General features: G+C 36.9%; 1 protein-coding gene across 2 annotated transcripts in view; it reads right to left on the reverse strand.

Annotated features, from left to right (window-relative positions):
- Window positions 1-1,609: 1,609 nt before the first annotated feature.
- The window catches only part of LOC111502421 (solute carrier family 22 member 3), a 38,399-nt gene continuing 20,213 nt past the window's right edge, over window positions 1,610-19,795 (reverse strand). The window contains exons 3-7 of one of the 2 annotated variants that reach the window (XM_023156501.2): window positions 15,497-15,603; window positions 8,890-9,044; window positions 5,405-6,004; window positions 2,435-2,616; window positions 1,610-2,259 (exon numbers count right to left, since the gene is read on the reverse strand). In XM_023156501.2, the coding sequence (XP_023012269.2) occupies window positions 2,098-2,259; window positions 2,435-2,616; window positions 5,405-6,004; window positions 8,890-9,044; window positions 15,497-15,603 (1,206 nt within the window). In that variant the 3' untranslated portion in view covers window positions 1,610-2,097. Of the gene's footprint in view, window positions 2,344-2,434; window positions 2,617-5,404; window positions 6,005-8,889; window positions 9,045-15,496; window positions 15,604-19,795 lie in introns of both variants that reach the window. The other variant, XM_074177360.1, reaches the window with a different exon arrangement.

The following is a 19,795-nucleotide window of genomic DNA, read 5'->3' on the forward strand; positions in this document are numbered from 1 at the left end:
GGTCCGATCTCGCTCCGGTCTCGGTCCGTTCCCGGTCCGGTAAAGTATTCTCATATAAGAAAGAATCAGATTATTCTCACTATCCTATCGCTCTGGTTCCGATCCGGCATCGCGCCGGTACCGGTTGGTCGAAAAGCATATTTGACTGGAGCGAGACTGGAGCGAGATCGGACCTGTCAACACTTGTACCGACAGTGTGAATACGTTTTTGTTTCAACTCCAGTCTCTCTTCGGTCTTGCAAGGAGACGTTACATTTTTCTTCTGGTCATGTCTAGTAATAAATCATGGGATTCTGAAAAAGGTAAGTACTTTATTTAAGTATTTAAGTATTTGATCATAAATAATAAACTTTTCTTCGTCGTCTATCAAATGACGATATAACGTGTGATATTCGCCTTCTTCTTTCCTCGTTAGTAAACTGGGATGTATCCACATTCTTTTTCTTTTCATTTTATGTTGTATTTTTTTTTATTTGTATTCTGTTCGTCCAAAATAATAGCTATTATCGCTAATTCTTCGATTGAAAAATTAAATGCAATTTTTTGGTGAGTACAATTTATCGAATTATTTCCTGAAACGTCCTATGTCGACCATGGAGCGAGACAGACTGAGTGTGCAACTAGTAGTGTAGACACACCAAGATTTGTGATGCACTGTTTGGAACCTTTGGTGTAGTAATGAATATCAATGGAGTTTTTTTCCCAAAACCAAATCGTTATTTTTAACAACTCGACACGTGTTTTGATCACCAAGTTATCATCTTCAAAGTGGAAGATTAAACTGTTTAATCTTCCTCTTTGAAGATGATCACTTGGTGATCGAAATACGTATCGAGGTGTTAAAAATAACGATTTGGGGTTGAGAAAAAACTCCAGTGATATTCATAGCAAGATTTGATCGGACCGAGACCGGAGCGAGATCAGACCGAGAACGGCATCATATATAGTGTGGATTGAGCCTTACAATCCTATTCTCGTCGCCAATTGATATGTACGTTCGAGGAAAAAGAAAACTATTTATTTACCGAATAATGTTCATTCATCAATGAACATTACTGATCTACATACACACTTGGAATAATACATTATACCGGAACGGGAACGGACCGAGACCGGAGCGAGATCGGACCGAGAACGGCATCATAGTGTGGGTCGAGCCTAATGAACCTTCAGACCAGTTTCCCAAAAAAACCTACTCAATCTTTTTGTTAACGCATAAAAAAAATGAAATATATCAAACAAAAACAGTGGCGTATCCTATTCAATAATACATTATATCAAGCATTTCGATAAATTTCTCACCGGTAGAATCTTCACTGAAAAAGACCAGGCAAAATCGGCCTTCGTCAACTTCAACGAATTCCGAGGACATAATTCATATGCCAACGGAAACAGTCAACTGATTTATATGGCTCTTATTTCGAACGGATTTCCTGAGATATTACAGTTCAGAGTAGACTCCCAGAAACTAACAATACTTTGACACGAACTAATATTACTAAAATACCTACCTCATTTCCTCCGATTTTTCGACCTGAACAAGCATAATCTATCAGTTGTTCATTTTTCATCAGCAAATATAAAAACATTCTCAAATCAAAAATATTAGACAAGTGCTGATATAAATGTATTTGTTAGCATTCTAATTTGAACATTGATATGTTTCGAGTACACCGTGTGTGATGCGATTCAGGCTCGCCTCAATAACTTTCCTATTTCTTCTGGTATCAATGGTGTTTCACATGGTATCAAAAAAGTACTGTTTAGAGTTCCACATATATCATGAAAAAAAAATATTTTTCAGTGATCAAAGCCCCTTAATAATTTTGTTTTGAAAAAAAAAGTATTTTGAAATAGTTTCTTACCAAAATACAATGATTTTGAAATAGTTTCTCACCAAAATACAATGTTTGCATGTGAAATGAATAACTGAATGAGATAGTTCATAAACATACTGAGTGTTCTTCAAAATTTTGAAGTGCTTCAAAAAAATTCATACCAGTAGAAACAAAGAAGTTGATGGTTTGGATTCAAATTGGTTCACATTCGATAAGGGTACATTATAAAGAAGTAAAATTTCTAAGTGAAAGATTCAGTTTATCCAAAGCGACCAACTGATGTTTTTCCAATATTAACCGCATCTTCGATTGTTTCTGGTAGTTTAGTATTGAGTGTTTCTGGAAAAAACAACGCTAGTACTCCTGCGATCAGAGATAGTATTCCAAAAATCATTAACGGCACCGACTTATTGACTCTTGCCTAGAAAATGGGTCTATAATCAGTTTGGTTAAGGTAAAAATATGTTTTCGGCAGTCATAATCTAATGTTCGTTATTTTCAAATTCTGTAAAGGAACAAAACAATCATCAATTCATTCAATTCATTCAAAAATAAGTTATGAGTGACATGGATTTCATTTTCAGAACCCAACTTACTAGTAGAGGAAGTTGTGGTGCCAACAATAATCCAATTTTCCCAAACATAGCACAAATTGCCATCATGGCGTGCCTTGAGGTTCTAGGGAATAGTTCTGCAGTGAAAACGTATGTCAAAGCAAAAACCATCGCTGAACCACATTTTCCAAGTAGAAAGATTATCAGCTTCATCCAATATAATTCTGAAATGAAATGATAAATTCAGTTTCTAGTGTCATCATTGAAAACGAATTTGGCTTTCATGAAAATTTTTTTCTTGAATAGTTGAATCAACCAAGAAATTTGATGATGTTAGCATCACAAATTCCCCCATTCCATCATGATAATTAATTTCTTGAATGATTGGACAACTTTTACAAATTATTCAGATCTTCTGCTCTATGAAAGTCATTTAGATCTTGTTCCTGAAATGACCAATGACCTCTCTCGATTTCAAGGAGGATCTGCATGTTCTAAAGATGTGTTTCTGCTTCAACCAGGTTTTCTTAACAGCTCAAGATCATTAAAAACCCCATCACCCTGCAATACTCATTATCAACCAAGTTTGGCTGCACTAAAATAATTTTCTCCAACAAAAACATCATCGAACATACATGGGTATATATGACGTATTTTGTTTCTTTATAGTTTTGAAATTTTTCAGATCTTTTCATTGAGCTCTCTTTCACTATTTCAAAATTCCTTGAACTCCATTCAGTTACCACTCTACAACTGAAGGTCCACTTCTGCTGTTTGGTGGTCGCAGTATGTAAAGTATTCCAGGCTTGTTATCTCTCAGACGAACATATTGAATTTCTTGCCAATACAAACTTGTCATAAAATTTTGTTGTTAACGGTTCGATAACTGTGGAACCAATCAAGGATAATTATCCTGTGTATTCCCACAAAGTAACATAATACTATAAAAGATGAACATAGTACTCAGTTCCCAGAGAAGAAGCGTACAAAAGTATTAGATCACATTTTTCAACATATTTATATGGAAGTCAAAAATGTTTTTTGAGAGATTCTCACACACTTAGTCATTCATGCCAATGTGCCATCTATTGACATTTTGGTCGCATTGGTGATCTAATTATGGTTTCGAATTTGATGTCAAATTCTGATTTCTGATATTGATTTGAATTTATCATTTGAAAACATCTATCCTTTATCTCTCTCGATATTTTGGAGCCCTCTGACTTGTCGATTTTCTCCGAAAAATGCTGCAGCTTCATAGGCTCATTATGTTTCCTCCCAATATTTTTTCCAGCATAATTTGGAATGTCCTGTGATCCAAAGCCTCACCCCACAAGAAATATTGCGAGCTCCCTCTATCTCTCCGATGCATGGCTACTGATAAGGTCTTTTTCGTATAATCCTATTCTGTTCAGGTGTCCTGTCAACGGACAGTGTTCAGTAAGTCGCTCTGTGACGACTTTGAGCCGATAACTGCTTTGTTGAACCTGTTCTTGAGTTCTCTTCTCGGACCGACCATTTATGAAGCTCTTCAAATATGTATTCTTGGGTATATTTTACCAGCACATGTTCCTCATAGAACTACTTTCAAACATGGTTCCGTACTGCAACAGCTGGTTCAGGACTCAGTTGATGATCCTTGTCTAGCTTACTTATTGAGTTTTTCGTTGTTTGTGATATCAAGGTGTCCTATTACCAGTTATGGATTCAATCTATTTCTTTCATTTTCAGACCAGTCTTGAGTACACCGTTATCTACAGTACAACCTTTCTGTCCATCCGCTCTTTTGGTTAGAGCAATAAATTGATGTTCCTTGCGAAAGGCAAGATTGTTTACACTTGAACCTAGAATATTGATGGGTACTGACGGAGAGGGTGACTGAAATGAATACTCCTACGTGCACAATAATTTCCAGCTCCCATTCCATGTTCAGTTTTTGACCCGTCTGAATTCCAGGTGTTTCTATTCTAGTTCAAAACTTTAACCACGAAGTTGCTGTCGAATATATATGTTGTCGGAGAAGAAGAAAATTTCCGAAATGTCTTTATGGCAGTCGTTAGAGTTATTCTTATGGCTTCTGTTATTCCCAAACATGCACCACTTTGCACCCTGCTCAATTTCTTGATAGAGGTGGTTCGTTTTATCTTTGGCAACCAGTTCTTAGATGCATATGTTTTCAGAGATACTAGTATCACTCCCAAATATATGACCTTCCACGACAGATGTTTCTCTTCAATTCGTTGTTTTGAAATTCATATACTTTTTTTTTGGTCCTTCTGGTGGATACTAATATAAACAATTTTGTAGAGCTTATGGAGAACCCTGCTTCATCAATTTACCATATTATATTTGATCTGGTCTATAATTACTGATTCGTATATATAATTCAATACTTTGTGTCCATACGGTCCCATAGCTCGCCCTTTACAAGACCTCGTGACAGTGTTAACAACTTTCGTTCTTGGTACTCGTGCACCTACTGTTTCTCATATAACAGGTGTGTATACCAACCTCCCTCTCAGTAGGCAGTCTTTCCTACTGCAGCTTGCGTCATCCTACCTGATTGTCCTTGAAGCTTGAACGATTGATTCTAGGAACGTATCGTCAAATACAGTTGGAATCACTTTCTTGTTCTTGTGAGCATATTCTGCTTTTCTATCGACCCGGCATAAAACCGTGTCCACCAACATACTCTTCTAGTGAGTAGATCATGGCATGTGACTCTTGTTATTGAAAATCAAAATTTCGTTTATTTATGAAATAGTCAATCATTTCAAACCAGTTTTCTATTGAAAAGTCACACTAAATATCTCTATGAGAACTATTCCGTGTAAAATGCTCGGAGGAAATATCTAGGTATATTTTCATGTACGTTGGGCAGCCCTGTTTTTATCAGTATTCAATATATTTCTTAGGTTTGCCAGGTGGCTTCAATGGGTAACTTCTTTGGATATATTATAGATCATCCATGGGGTAAAGACTCAAGATATAATATAATTTTTGCATAATTACCCTCACGGATGAATCCAACACATAAGCAACATACTCCGGTGAAAGCAAAGGCTATCATCATTGTCCTTCTCCTTCGAAACTTTTTACTTCCGTAGTAGTATATCCAAAATCCCGGTATGTCGAAGAGAACACAGGAGATGAAATTGATATAAATATCTTCAGAAATTGTTAGAGATTGAAGCGTCAGTCCATAATATACAAAATAACTTCCTAACCAAGTGAATGAACAGTGGATCATTCTCAGTAATAAAACTTTATTGACTACAGCATGCCGAAATCGTGGAAACTCCATGTGTTTCGTTGGCTTCGTTCTGGTTTGCATCCCAGCCGGGTTTCCAAGAAGCCCTTGTTTCGACTTTGCACCAAATCCTTCAGTCTGTTGTTGATTTTTATTATACCCCAAGAACCAAGCTCTTGATTCGGGGATTGAAAAGACAAATAAAATAAATAATACTCCTGGAGTGTAGAGTATCCGTAACATCATTCTCCAGGAATAGGACAACCATGCCGTTATCCCGATAATGCATTGACCAGTTGAATAAAGGCAACAGATGATAAGGTTGGTTCGGTCCCTCTGATTCGGCCTAACAAGCTCCATAGCTGAAAAAATCAGTTGATATGAACTCATTGAACGGATTGATGAAGCTACATGTAATTCTAGTGAGAACTATTTTTTTAAATGGACAAAATAGTTTTGTTCGAATATTTTCGGATTGAATAATGAGATAATTTCGAAAAATTCTAACTGAGATTAGTAATCGTTTGTTTTTTCATAACTCTGCTATTCCTTCATGTTCAGGAATAACTTTATATTGCAGTATATCATTCCATAGGAATGTGCACACTTTGAAGTGTTAGAACAAACCTGTAGTGTTCTACACTGCAGTTTTGAACTTCACCTCTCGGTTGCTATAATATTCTATTTCACCCAATAAAGACCACTCTCATGATAATAGTAATTATTATTATTAAATCAATAACTACGAGTACTTCATCCCATTTTACGACAAATATTATCAATATTGCTTCAACATTCAACTACAAATTCATCGGAAATGAGTGATTTTTGATCCAGGTTAGGTTAGGTTATTGTGGCTCCTCCACGAAGCCGATTAGTTTGTATGAATATTTGATCTTATAATGGGGGAACCCAAGCGGGGATTTCGGGATTCACTAAAGCGCGGCAGATTAATATACAGGGGAATACTTTGTACCCGGTTAAGTAACTCCACCAAATATGAGCCCCATATATAAGGCCGCCTGTGAGGGATAAAGAATCGGATTAGTAAAAAAAATTGATCATCAGAAATTCTCGAGCGCGTCAGATTAAGGTAGGGTGAGTTAATTACCTGCTAAAAAGTGTATATTCCAGTAATCTAACAATTCGAGAGTGACGTAAAGAAAGGGGAGGACAGCAAAGTTGTAAAAAAATAACGTCATGTCGACATTCTCGAGCGTAGCTAATTTTTTTCTATTTTGAAGGAAATAATCAAAGGATAACGAAAAATATATAATCTGACGATTTTCGCAAGCCAAAATAACGAAAATTCGTCGATAAAGTTAAATGCGTGCAGCGGTGTGATACCTATATTTCCCTCTTCGAATTTCTATTCTTCTATTCTCTATTCACTTTTTCTCTATCTATTACTCTCTCACTCCGTCCCCGCTCTGAATTGTGTTGCCATGACGCCATCACAGCTGATCACAGAGACTCGTTTGTAATGAAGATGAAGATGATGATTAATTAATCAATTAAATGATGGATGTAGCCGTTACTACGTGGTGGAAAATCATAATGAAGAAAGGAGAAATGAAACATTCTATGTTTTTTACCGTCCTTATATATTGTATGAGTTTGAAAATGTCCTTATAGGACGAAACTGCAGTAACGTTAGTTACAAATAAAGGTGGTAAAAAACATAGAAAGTTTCATTTGTCTGGAATTATTATTATTTTTTTTTAATATTGTTTTCGTCAGATCAAGAGAATCCCTCTAGATAATCAGTCAGATTATGAGACAGTACGTCTAAAACATAAAGATGAACCATATATATCCTAATCTGACGCGCTTGAGTATTTGCAAATCAAAATAATGGCCGCAAGTTTGCGTCAGATAGAAATCGTCAGATTATTGATTGGGTGCTTTTTTTGTTGCACTCAACACCCCCTTAGAAAATCTGACGCGCTCACTTTTAACCCTTACGTACAACCACCCACATCATGCAAACGATCAGATTAACATACCAACATCATTAAAAATACGTAGGACATTGATGCTATCAATATCCGACGCACTCGAGTATGTCCATGCAACAGTATTTTTTTACATATTTGAAAATCTATAGCCACTTCCCCCACCGATGAAAAGGTATATATTATGTAAATTTTTTTCTTTTTATCATCTAAGTTTTGCAACCTAATATGTCTCAATGATGCTCGAGTAAATCCCCATTTTGCATCGTGGGCTCCCCTGCTATAACTATAACGTTGAAGAGACTTGCACTGACAAATATACAAAAAAGTATGCACAAAGTCGAAGAATCATGATGTTTCATGAGAATTTGCAAATCAGATGATTTTTTTCAGGGTTAGGCGGTTTAGCTATTCAGGAGTTTGAATGCCCATTTATGCCTGTTTCGCGAAATAAATTGAAGCAGAAATTGAAGCATTTCTTTTCTTCAAGTCCGCTGCTCGGAAAGTTGAAAAATGACTTGGCTTTTGACATTGAAATAAGTGACCACAACTATACTTCACTGCCTTGACACGAAATAATTCGTGGAAATTATCATCTTGATAGGAGATGACGAATTATTTGGTCTCTGATTAGAGACAAGTTGACCTAAGGAAAAAAGTCAGGCTTCCGAACAAGTCGGGATCTTTTGAAAAATACTTCATACATCGTCTTATCACCGTGTAGATTCAGAAGTGAATAGATTTCTGCTGCTTTCATTTCACGTAAAAGATTTGGAGTTGTTGATAGATAGTATGGGAGAAACCAAGGCAAGTTTATTGGCTGCCGGTAAAATATAGGAACGCTAAACTCCAGGCTTTTCAGAATGTTTGCTATACAGAGGCAAACTGAACTCTTCATTATACTTCACTGACTCCAAATGGAACCATTTCATCGTATTGTTATGAAACTGAAATCAAAATCATCTATTTCATCAAAAACAATGTTTTTTCATTCATCAACAATAAAATCTAAAACGCAAAGTACGATGAAATAATTCATTCAAACTAGAATTCGTGAGGGTTGTTAGTGCCCAGTACTATGTACCTAACTCTAACCGTTCTCGAGTTATTTATTTTTTTATGAAAATGGTGCAATTGGAAACTAAATAACATCGAAATGTGTAGAAATCGTCCCAGTACGTTGGGTTTTAAATGGTTGTGACGCATTAACGTTAACATTTTGAAAACAACTGAGTACTTTTTAATGAAAAACCACTATTTGAGGCTCAAAACATAGATAGTTTGATAGTTACCTTGAACGAATGATGCTGAATACGTGGCGGCACATAAGGCAGTATCGAGGAATTCCAAAGCAGCATACACTATGTAGTTTCCAGAAAATGATTTACTTAAACCGATCATCGTACTCAACATTACACCCATCATTATCAACTTTGGGCGACCATACCTGAGAATATGTTTCATGAATGAAAAATTCCCCAATATTCCTTAACAATTTTGATAGTACCATTGATTCGCTTGTTGACTTTTTGGTAATATCAATCAGCAAGATACTGAATTTATTCCAATCTGTAAACTGAATTTTGAATCTTTTTTCCAAAAAATAATCAATTATTCACCTGAATTTATTTTGTATATGACTGACTGCATCAACTAGCGAACCAGAAATGACTTTGATGAAAGCATATTTTCGTAATTATCTTGCAGTGATGAGTGACTAATAAGCCCGAAACCGGTCTGCAAGTATGCTCGTTCCAGAACTGAAGGTCGACTCTTTCAGTTGTATTGCCAATTGCATATGCAGGAAATTTTCTGTGAAGATTCCTGCACTGACGCCTGTCGGATATAATCCAACGCCCTTCGTGGTATTAGCCAGTGGGGTAGTTGTTTCTGATAGGCGTCAGTCCATTAAACCTATTTTATAGGTATATCGAAACTGGCTTGAACATTTGAAGTTCATTTGCTTTAGATTTGTTTACTGCCAGTCTTCAAGCATAGCCCACTGACTAATAAGGAAGTTTTCCTTCATTATTTAGAGGAATCAGGCAAATTACGGGTATGCAGTTGGTTAGTACCTCGTCCACTAGATGGAGTGACATTTTGTGATGTTCGCTCCAACTTCGGAAGAGGAATGAAATACTCTGAAAGAATTTCGATTTTCAATTGTGAAATATCATTGACTTTAGGTAGATGATGGTCACTATCTTGGACTGATGTGTGGCTAATAAGCCCGAAACCGGTCTGCAAGTGTGCCCGTTCTAGAATTGAAGGTCGACTTTTTCAGTTGTATTGCCAATTGCATATGCAGGAAATTTTCTGTGAAGATTCTTGCACTGAGGCCTGTCGGATATAATCCAACGCCCTTCGTGGTATTAGCCAGGGGGGTAGTTGTTTTCTGATAGGCGTCAGTCCATTAAACCTATTGTGTAGGTATATTCGAGACTGGTTTGAACGTTTAAATTTCATTTCTTTAGATTCGTTTACTGCCAGTTTCCAAGCATAGCCCACTGAGTAATAAAAAAAAATTAAGTCTTTTGACTTCGAATTTTCCTTTGAGTATCTTCTCGTGAATCACATTGTTCATCAATTTAATAACCACCAAACGTGTACCGTTGCACAGTTGCAAGCATGATTACTACGGAGCCAACCTTCAGGCGTAAATTGTGCGACTGTGTAACAAATGAAGATGAAGCCACCAACGGTGGCCGCCACCGTTGGTGGCTTCATCTTCATTTGTTACACAGTCATTTGATTTGAATGAATGCATTGTTCCAATGATATCATTCTGAATTAAATAGTTTAGGTCATCTATATCCTTTTTCTTAGCCGCTAAAATTGCTCGCTAACTCGACCATTCTATATTTTTGTAGTCAAAATTTATGTTTGTGAATACTTTGCTGATGAGTTCGTCTTTCGATGAGACAAAGTTACAGAAATTCTGAGGGAATGAAATCAATCCGCTCGATTCGTCGACCGGTACTCGACCATTACCGGTAGTCAGCAATTGCTCAGATAAATCTTCAGCAGATGTATCATTAAGCAATGCAACTCTCATGTTTGTTGTCAACTGAAGTTTCTTCACGTAGCGCCATAGATTCGATGATTTGAGGCTAGCGTTTATTTCGTCGGCAGCCGTTGATCTTGGAATTACTGGCAGTGTTTGGCGGAAATCGCCTGACAGTAAAATCATTGCACCTACAAAACATTTCGAGTCATTGCGTAGATCTTACAATGTTGGGTTGAGTGCTCCTAATGCACGTTTGTGCGCCATTGTGCATTCGTCCCATATGATGATTTTTGATGCTGATAAAACTTTGGCCATTGCGGAGTTTTTTGAAATATTACATGTTGGTTCTTCAATAGTTTGAAGATTTAACGGCAATTTCAATGCTGAATGAGCCGTATGGCATCCTAACAATGTGGCTGCTATTCCATAAGAAGCAACTGCAAGCGCAATGTTGGATCTCGCACGAACGGTAGCTAAAACTAATGACATCAGAAATGTCTTACCAGTTCCACAAGGAGCATCCAGGAAATATAAACCACCATTTCCATCATCAATTGCCTTCATTAACCATTGACCAAATTGCGATTACCTGTCATTTACCTTTTTTTGTTATTCCATGTCAGATGCGTTTTTGCTATACCATGTTTTATAGTGACTTCTTAGTGACTTCACGGAAACGCGATCGAACGGGATATAAAGTATCCTATTTCCCTCTCCTTGTTTTAAGTCACCTCTAAACCAATTTTCTGCCGAATCGGTTCATCTGTTCTTGAGTTATAAATAGTGTAACTAATACCACTTTCTTTTATATATATATATATATATATATATATATATATATATATATATATATATATATATATATATATATATATATATATATATATATATATATATATATATATATTGATTTTCACATTAGAGATTCAAATTCTAGACAACATAGAACATGGCATATTGCATATATAGAAAATATACTCAACACTGAAATTAAATTTTCTAAGAAAAAAGAGATCGCTCCGAACACCGGGTTATCAAAAACACAGATTGGGTGGCAACGACATCCCTGCTTGTCTGGACATGGAATATCTTCACCTTATGACAACACCCACAGACGAAGCTTTGGTCATCCCCAGGAGCAACACGTCATTAATCACTTTTAACAACAAACTGGCCCCACGTACAACAAGAATTAGACCATAGAAGTAGAAGAAGAACAAACAGCTTACTTGCCGATAACCATGAAACCAAGTGGTAGTCTGGGTTACATAGTTCATCAAACTGAGTTGAAATCCATAGTCAATGTGGTCAAAATCACCATCCACCAATCAGACACAAGTCATATAACAAGATAAAAAGACCTCAACACTGACGTTCATTAGAGTATTACCGAAAAATCAAGAAAATATTGAGTGGACGAAATTTTCAGACTATACACCACAATCGAACTACTATCTAATCGAAAAGGCAGAATCTTCTTGAAATTATATTAAGGTTGGGAAATATGTCCAATACATACAATTGATAACTTATATTCACACCAAACCGCTTACATCCGGAAAATTAATTTAGACACATTCACATCCATTGAATATCTTCTAATCCACCATGAAGATATAACTTTAGAGTCGTAAGAAGAATTTCAAGAGGAGAAGGATGTGAGATGATCTGGCACCTACATAGTTCCAGGAGGATGGCAGGTGCCAGTTAAGATCGCTTCATCGTGACAGTGCCATAATCGGTTAGTGACTCCCATTGTCCGTAATCACATGGATAATAAAAAGGAGGAGAGAAAGAGGATTAAAAAGAGTATTAGGGAAGGATGGCAAAAGAAATGTCGAAGAGGCATGACTTGGCGACTGTTCTACAGTTTCCGTAGAACAGGAGACTGTTCTACAGAAACTGTTGAACAGTCAGGTACGAATCATTAGATCTGTCGCGGAAAGCTGATCAGCTGCTCACGGGGCATGGCAATTTTCCTGGCAAGGTTTCCCCTGGAACCGGATTTGCCTTGTCCCTGTGACTATGAAAGGCACACAGCATAGCATAGCACGTGATTGATAGACGCAAAAACGGAGACAGGATTGTAAGGCGTAAATGGAAGGAGAGGACCGACCAGACGAATGTTAAATTGATCCTGAAGGATGTGAACGGAAGAAGGAATGAATGGATATGAGTCGTAAATGAATGAGATGATAATGTGGTGGGGGATGAACGGAAAGGGTGAGTAGCCAGCTCATTAGCGTAGAGCTGACAAGTGGAGTTCGGCGTAGAACTGCCACTTCTCAATTGAATGGAATTGTTGATTATGTAAATCACTTCTTCAATGTTTCAATTTATTTTCTGTTGTGGGGTGCATGGGTTGTGTTTATCATGTTATTGGCTCCTGAGTAGCAAGAACAGGAGATTAGTTTCGGTTCTCTTATAAATTTTTGTATTTGTACTTGATTATTGTATAATGAGATTGTAGAAACTATGTTTCGATGAATGAAATGGGTTTTCTATCCCGCTGATTCGTTCCTCCGTGTGATCGATATTAGCGCTGATTGCGCGAAGGTGGAGGGGGAGTAGGGGTTCCCTTGACAGTGACACTGTTAGGCATCTGAAATTATGGTTATAGTGAGTGAAGAAAAACTCATGTTTCATCTTGTTTCTGAACTCAGTGGTTCATTTGTGAAAATTTCCTGATTCTTAACTGCTAATTCACTTCGAGATAATGACGACACTGCACGGGGTGATTACAACCGCGTCACCAAGTTGGAACCCGTTCAGCTTAAAGCAGCAGAGATCAATTCTGCGGCAACAAAAGGATACGTCAATGCATGGAGCCTTCTTCAATAACATCAAATACCTTGCTTCATCAAAACGCCTGACCTTTGCTTTTCTCAGGTCGAGTAGGCTGAAGTCGAAAACTGAGGGATTCATCATGGCCTGCCTGATTGATGTATTCAAAACCTCAGTTTGCCGCAGTCACCTGATGGGTATAGAGGTTCGTGACACAAGGTGCAGGGTCTGTCGTAAGGCGCCTGAGACTCCAATGCAGGTACTGTTAGTATCTCCAGCATATGTGATCTCGGCCTATATCCATCGACATAACGAGGCTCTAGGTGCTTTGTTACCACTTACGGAACTCTTACGGTATTGACAAGGCACCGGTGTTGCCCTAAGCTCCGGAGGATATTTGATCCGTTGTAGGGAACGAGAAGTGCCGAATTAATTAGAACTATTCGTTCCCCACCCTCAGGCTCATACAAGATAATATAGTCCTTCTGGACTACCAAAGCAAGACAATATTTTTCGTGGAGGTTTCAGCTCCTGGCGGAGCGAATATCTTCAGAAAAGAAAAGATTTTTTTTTCGAACTCCGCAGACTCTATCCAGACCATCTTTTCAAAATGGTTGTTCTGATTATTGGAGTTCATGCTGGAATTTCGCCTTCTCTACTCTAGCATCTTAAAATCATGCTGACTTGCCGCACTAAGACAAGCTCTCATTCTTGACTCACTTTGCTTACTCGGGGCACATGATTCTTGGACCCAATAGTCACTCACCCCACGATATATGGCGTGATCATTAGTTGAGAATGCTGGCGCGCCCTACCAAATGTATCGAGGCTTCGAGGAACAGGGCCTGACCAGCACTAACTTGGGTTGAAAAACTGATGATGATTATGATGGTGATGGAAATAAATGATCAGGGATGGCAACTAACACCTGAAGCATTTGTTGAGTTGCGGCACTACTCACCCGAACAACTGGTGCAACACCTAACCGGCAGAAACCGATTGCTGGTACAAAATCATTAAAACAAATGCGCAGTTATATTCTAGGTAATAATATACCTAACTTATAAAAGAAAATTTTGGATCTGAGGGGTCAGCCAAACTTTTGGAAAAATTAGAAATCGTTATTTTTGGCCGAATATGAGTACAGATGTTGAAAGTTATATGAGACATTTCAGGATCATCTCCGAAAACACAGTCATTGTAACAGCTATTGGCTGCAAATGCTTCACCAGCTGGTGCAACCATAGATGGTTTGAATCCAATGAAGTGATAGAGAAGATGAATGAGTCTAACTAAAAAAGATGAAAAGATTCTAGGGGATACATTCACCTCCACAGAATGAAGACATTTCATACGCGTGATAATATGAAAAATATGAAAGAATATAAAAGAATACGTATTTGTTTTAAGGTCATATTCTGAACTATAAACAGTCGATACGTCATGTTTTGTTCGTCGAGTGATTAGGCAATGAAAAAATACTAATGATGAGCAGGTAGCCGTGAAAACAGTAGAGAATTCCACAAATGAGAGAGTCTTTCTATTATAAGGTTTGTACGACATAAAAATGAATAAAAATGATAGAAATATATTATTATGCGAAGTCTGATACTGCTGACCTTCTATGCATTCCAATATATGTGTTTTTCGAGGTGTGGATTTATCTCTCATTATAGTAGTCATTATTAGAAATATCCAACCGATTGGTGTTGTATACATTCAAAGGGTGCCAGCAGATGATTTAAATGTTATTTTGAACGATTTAAGTGAAATATCTGTGTTGGTCATGATTCTTGCATTTTTTTCAAAGACAAAGCACATGAACTATAGAAAAATCCTCAAGGCGCTCTGAGATCAGTGCCTGTGTGGAAATAGCGATTCACATTGGATTTTAGACGTTGGAGACTATATGCGCTCAGGTCTGCACAAGGTCTGGAGACAGTGTTTTTGCAGGATAGCTGAATATAGGAGATGACTAATATCACGCAGATGATCAATGAATATTTACGATAGCGGGTGGCCGGAGTGATCTGATGAATTCGGTGGCAGATGTATCGATAGATTGTTGAATTCAACACGTATTGGATGTACTGTTCTGTATTTCTCACCTATCAGAAATGAAGCCAGCATATGACAGACACACTATTTCTCCAGCAACACTCAATGTTCCTATCATCGTTAGTTTCCATAAGTTTTCTCCGCAGAAAATACTGAACTGTAACAAATTTAAGAAAAAAATTATATATATAATACTGTATACTATACTGTATTACTACATCAATTCATATACATGGGCGCGCAAAAATCTTTTTAACCAGTATTTTAGGAAAAAACACTGGAACACATCAGTTGATATCACGTTGTACGCATTTTTTGGCAATGAAATGAAATATTGTTTTCCAACCCCTTAGCTGCAACCCTCCCCAACTTTTTTTTTCAAATGCAAACCTATGTCGTGTATGGGCTCATTGAAAAGCTCGTGAAAAATGGAATATGACCATATCGTTCATTTTTTTTACTCATGTGGTTACCACGAAATGAGAAAAAACTATTTTGAAACCAAAAAAGTTAGAAATACCTACGTAGTGCAATCTACGGGTGAATTAATGTTGCAAAAAACAAATAAGTGATGATGATGTACAATGCTCAACAATTGCTAAGGATCCCCAGTACCTACTTTTTAAAAGTTTACAAATTTTAAGAACAGACCACCGGGCCAGGCACCACAACAAATTTCATTGATTTATATGTAAAACTAATAAAGTAAAGTAGCATCAACATTTTGTGAATTTTATTTTTTCACCAAAAACTTACACATAAAATTAGTTCCATTCCAAGAAATTGTTGACCAGTGTATCTCAAAAAGAAAAAGAGGTTGTTGCATTTTTTGTATGAATGCCTTGATAAGAACTATCGTCTTGACTCAGTTTTAAAATTGTGGCATTTCTGGGTGGAATTGAAATTGTATGTATGTTTAGTTTATTAATTGGGTACCTTCAAAGTGTTCTTTTTTAATTTGCTAAACAAAAATGGTATTGTCAGAGAGGCAGCGTATCGAAGTCTTGATATTGTTGGGATGTGGAGATAGAATGCGGAGTCAAAGTGAGGTGCGTATTTTATTTAATGCAAAATATCCGGAAAATCACATTTCCCAGGCTACTGTGAGTAAGATCTTACACAAATTTGAAGAACATGGTCCAGTGAAGGACTTGCTCAGAAGTGTCCGGCCACATATTTTAGACGAAGATCAAAAATTGGACATTGCCGTATCTCTCCAGAAAGATCCACATTTGTCAACGGTTTTATTAGCCCAAAACAATCCTGCGTCTAGACGTACGATTGAGAGGTTTTTGAAAACAGAAAAATACCACCCATATAAGGTATGTCTTGTCCAAGAGCTCTTGGAAGATGACTATGACAGGCGTTTGCAATTTTGTGTGGAAATAATGAGACGATGTGACGAAAATAATGGGTTTCCACTCAACATACTCTTTTCGGACGAAGCTACTTTTCATTTACATGGAGTAATTAACAGGCACAACTATCGATTCAGGAGCCAGGAAAACCCACACTGGATATGCGAAGCTCGTACGTAGCGTCCTCAGAAAGTAAATGTATGGACAGGCATCATCAACAACAGAATATTAGGGCCATACTTTCTTGAGGGAAACCTCACAGCTGCACGCTACTTAGACTTTTCCCGCTTTGAATTACTCCCTGCTTTAGCTGATATGTTTCCCACTGAAGCAGATCCAGATATCCCCACTGAAGCAGATCCAGATATCCCCACTGAAACACTTTGGTTCCAACAGGATGGCGCTCCCCCACATTTTGGTATCAATGTCAGAGGATATTTCGATGACATATTTGCAGGACGCTGGATTGGACGACGTGGTACAATTGAATGGCCGCCAAGTTCTCCAGACTTAACGCCATTAGATTATTTTTATTGGGGATATATGAAAGACAAAGTTTATCAAAATAGGCCGGCTAATATTGAAGATCTAAAAAGCAGAATTAGAGTGGAATCACATAACATACCGGCTGAGGCCATTCGAAATTCCGTAGACGGGTTTTACCATCGCTTAGGAGCCTGACAAGTAGAGGGTGGAGGCCAATTTCAGCATCTGTTACGTTAATTCACCCGTAGATAGCACTAAGTTAGAGATTTGTAACTTTTCAAAAGAGTTTTTTCTCATTTCGTTGTAACCACAAAAAAAGGGTATGGTTAGAATCCATTTTCTACGAGCTTTTCAATGAGCCCATACACGATATAGGTTTGTATTTGAAAAAAAAGTTGGGGAGGGTTGACTTAAGAATATCAATAAAACGAAAATGTAATATTACTGTAAGTCCTGATACTATAAATGACTTTTACTGCTCTATTGCAGAAAATATGAGTAAAAATATTGCTATCCCTTATGATCCATTAGTACATCTAGAAAATTTGAGCGTGGATGAGAACCTGTCTCTGTATGACACCAACATTAATGAATTAATTGAAATCATGATGGATATTAAAAACAAAAATACTGCAGGCTACGATTACATTTCGATCAAAATAATACAAAACCTTTCTCCTAGTGCCCTAAATTTACTGGTCTCACTGATGAATTCATTCTTTCTAAGAGGCATATTTCCCTTTTTTCTAAAAACCTCTGTGGTTATTCCTCTGCATAAGAGCGGAGATTCTGATGATCCCTCTGATCTCTGCCCTATATCTCTCATACCAACCATCGCAAAAATCATTAAAAAATCAGTTAAAACACGACTACTTGAATTCATAAATGAGCATAACATCATAAGTGAAACTCAATTCGGCTTTTAGAATGATAAAAATACGCACGATGCTATTTTCTCATTTCTGAATGAAGTTTATTTTGAGATAAATGTCGGTGGAAAGTCAATCGCAGTATCTTGTGACCTGTCAAAGGCATTCGACTGCGTTGATCACAAAATACTGCTGAGAAAGCTCCAACGTTATGGATGCAGAGGAGTAACTCACAAATGTTTCGATTGCTACTCAATGGGACGGACGCAAATCGTCAAAACATCTCAACTTTCAAAATGAAAGGGAAAATAATTCTGGAGATCCACAAGGTTCTGTGTTAGGTCCCATTCTTTTCTTATTATATATTAATGATCTCACCAAGCCTAATATTTCTGGGAATTTCACCTTATTTGCAGATGACACTACCATACTTTGGAATAATAAAAACACTTGTGAGTTGCACAAAATAATCTCTACCGACTTGAAAAAAGTTGAAGATTGGTGTGATTCAAACATTTTATCTTTTAACGTCACTAAAACAAATTCATTATCTTCTAGATGCTCAATCAACGAACTTTTTTTTGAAGACAGATCACTGGAATCTAAAAATACCACTAAATTTCTAGGAGTCTTCATTGATCAGAATTTCAAATTTGTGGATCATGTTAAACAACTCACTAGAAAAGTCTCCTCTGGCTGTTATGTCAGCACTGCAAAGATGGCGTACTATGCACTCATAGATTCTCACTTACGCTACGGAATATCGTTTTGGGGAGCATGCAATCCAACTTCATTCAAAGGTCTATCAATTTCACAAAAAAATGCAATACGGTATAAAGGAAACCTTAAACCAAGAGACTCCTGTAGAACCTTCTTCAAAAAACATAGTATTCTAACGGTAACTGCATTGAATTTCACTAGTTCGGACTTCCATTGTCTACTATATAAAATGATTTGAAATCCCTGAAACAACTAAAAAAGAAGAATTGAAAATGAATAGCAGGAAATAAGAATTATATTAACCAAAATGAACCTGAAATGAAATAATAGTGAAATAAAATACACGTGAAAAATAGAACAATTGAATAAATAAAAATAAAGTCATCACCCGAAGACGATTGTAGATACTATAGTCTATTTCAAAAGAGTGTAGAGTAATAAAATCTCATTAAGTATTCAAAAGCGCTACAGGGTGATCCGTCAATAAATTCTGTCACTTCCCTAGTCCGCATTGCAAAATTATGTCGTTTCATAAAGAGCAGGTAGGTATCACCCTGTTTTAAGGGATTTGTCCATTGTTATCGACGGATAAATACTGAGCCAGAGGCGCGCTAGTGGGATAATTGCCAAAAGAATATGCATTCATAAAAATTATATTAAAGGAAATAAAAATTTAATACAGCAGAACAGTGTTATTAAAAAAATATAAAATGTAACAATAAAATATATACGAACCGAAATCGGGAAATACTCACAAACACACACGAACGAACTTTACGTATTGAAACACTTGTGGGGACTTTAAATCAATTTATTCACAAAAACGACAAGAACTTTACTGGATACGTTATTACAATTTGACACTTGAACAATACTAAAACTGTGAACTTCCCTTAACGTTTAACAACACTCTATT

This window comes from Leptinotarsa decemlineata, unplaced genomic scaffold (genome assembly GCF_025532065.1).
Source record: "Leptinotarsa decemlineata unplaced genomic scaffold, Ldec_3_MD MMD2_tig00002974_RagTag_RagTag, whole genome shotgun sequence".
NCBI classification, from domain to species: Eukaryota; Metazoa; Arthropoda; class Insecta; order Coleoptera; family Chrysomelidae; genus Leptinotarsa; species Leptinotarsa decemlineata.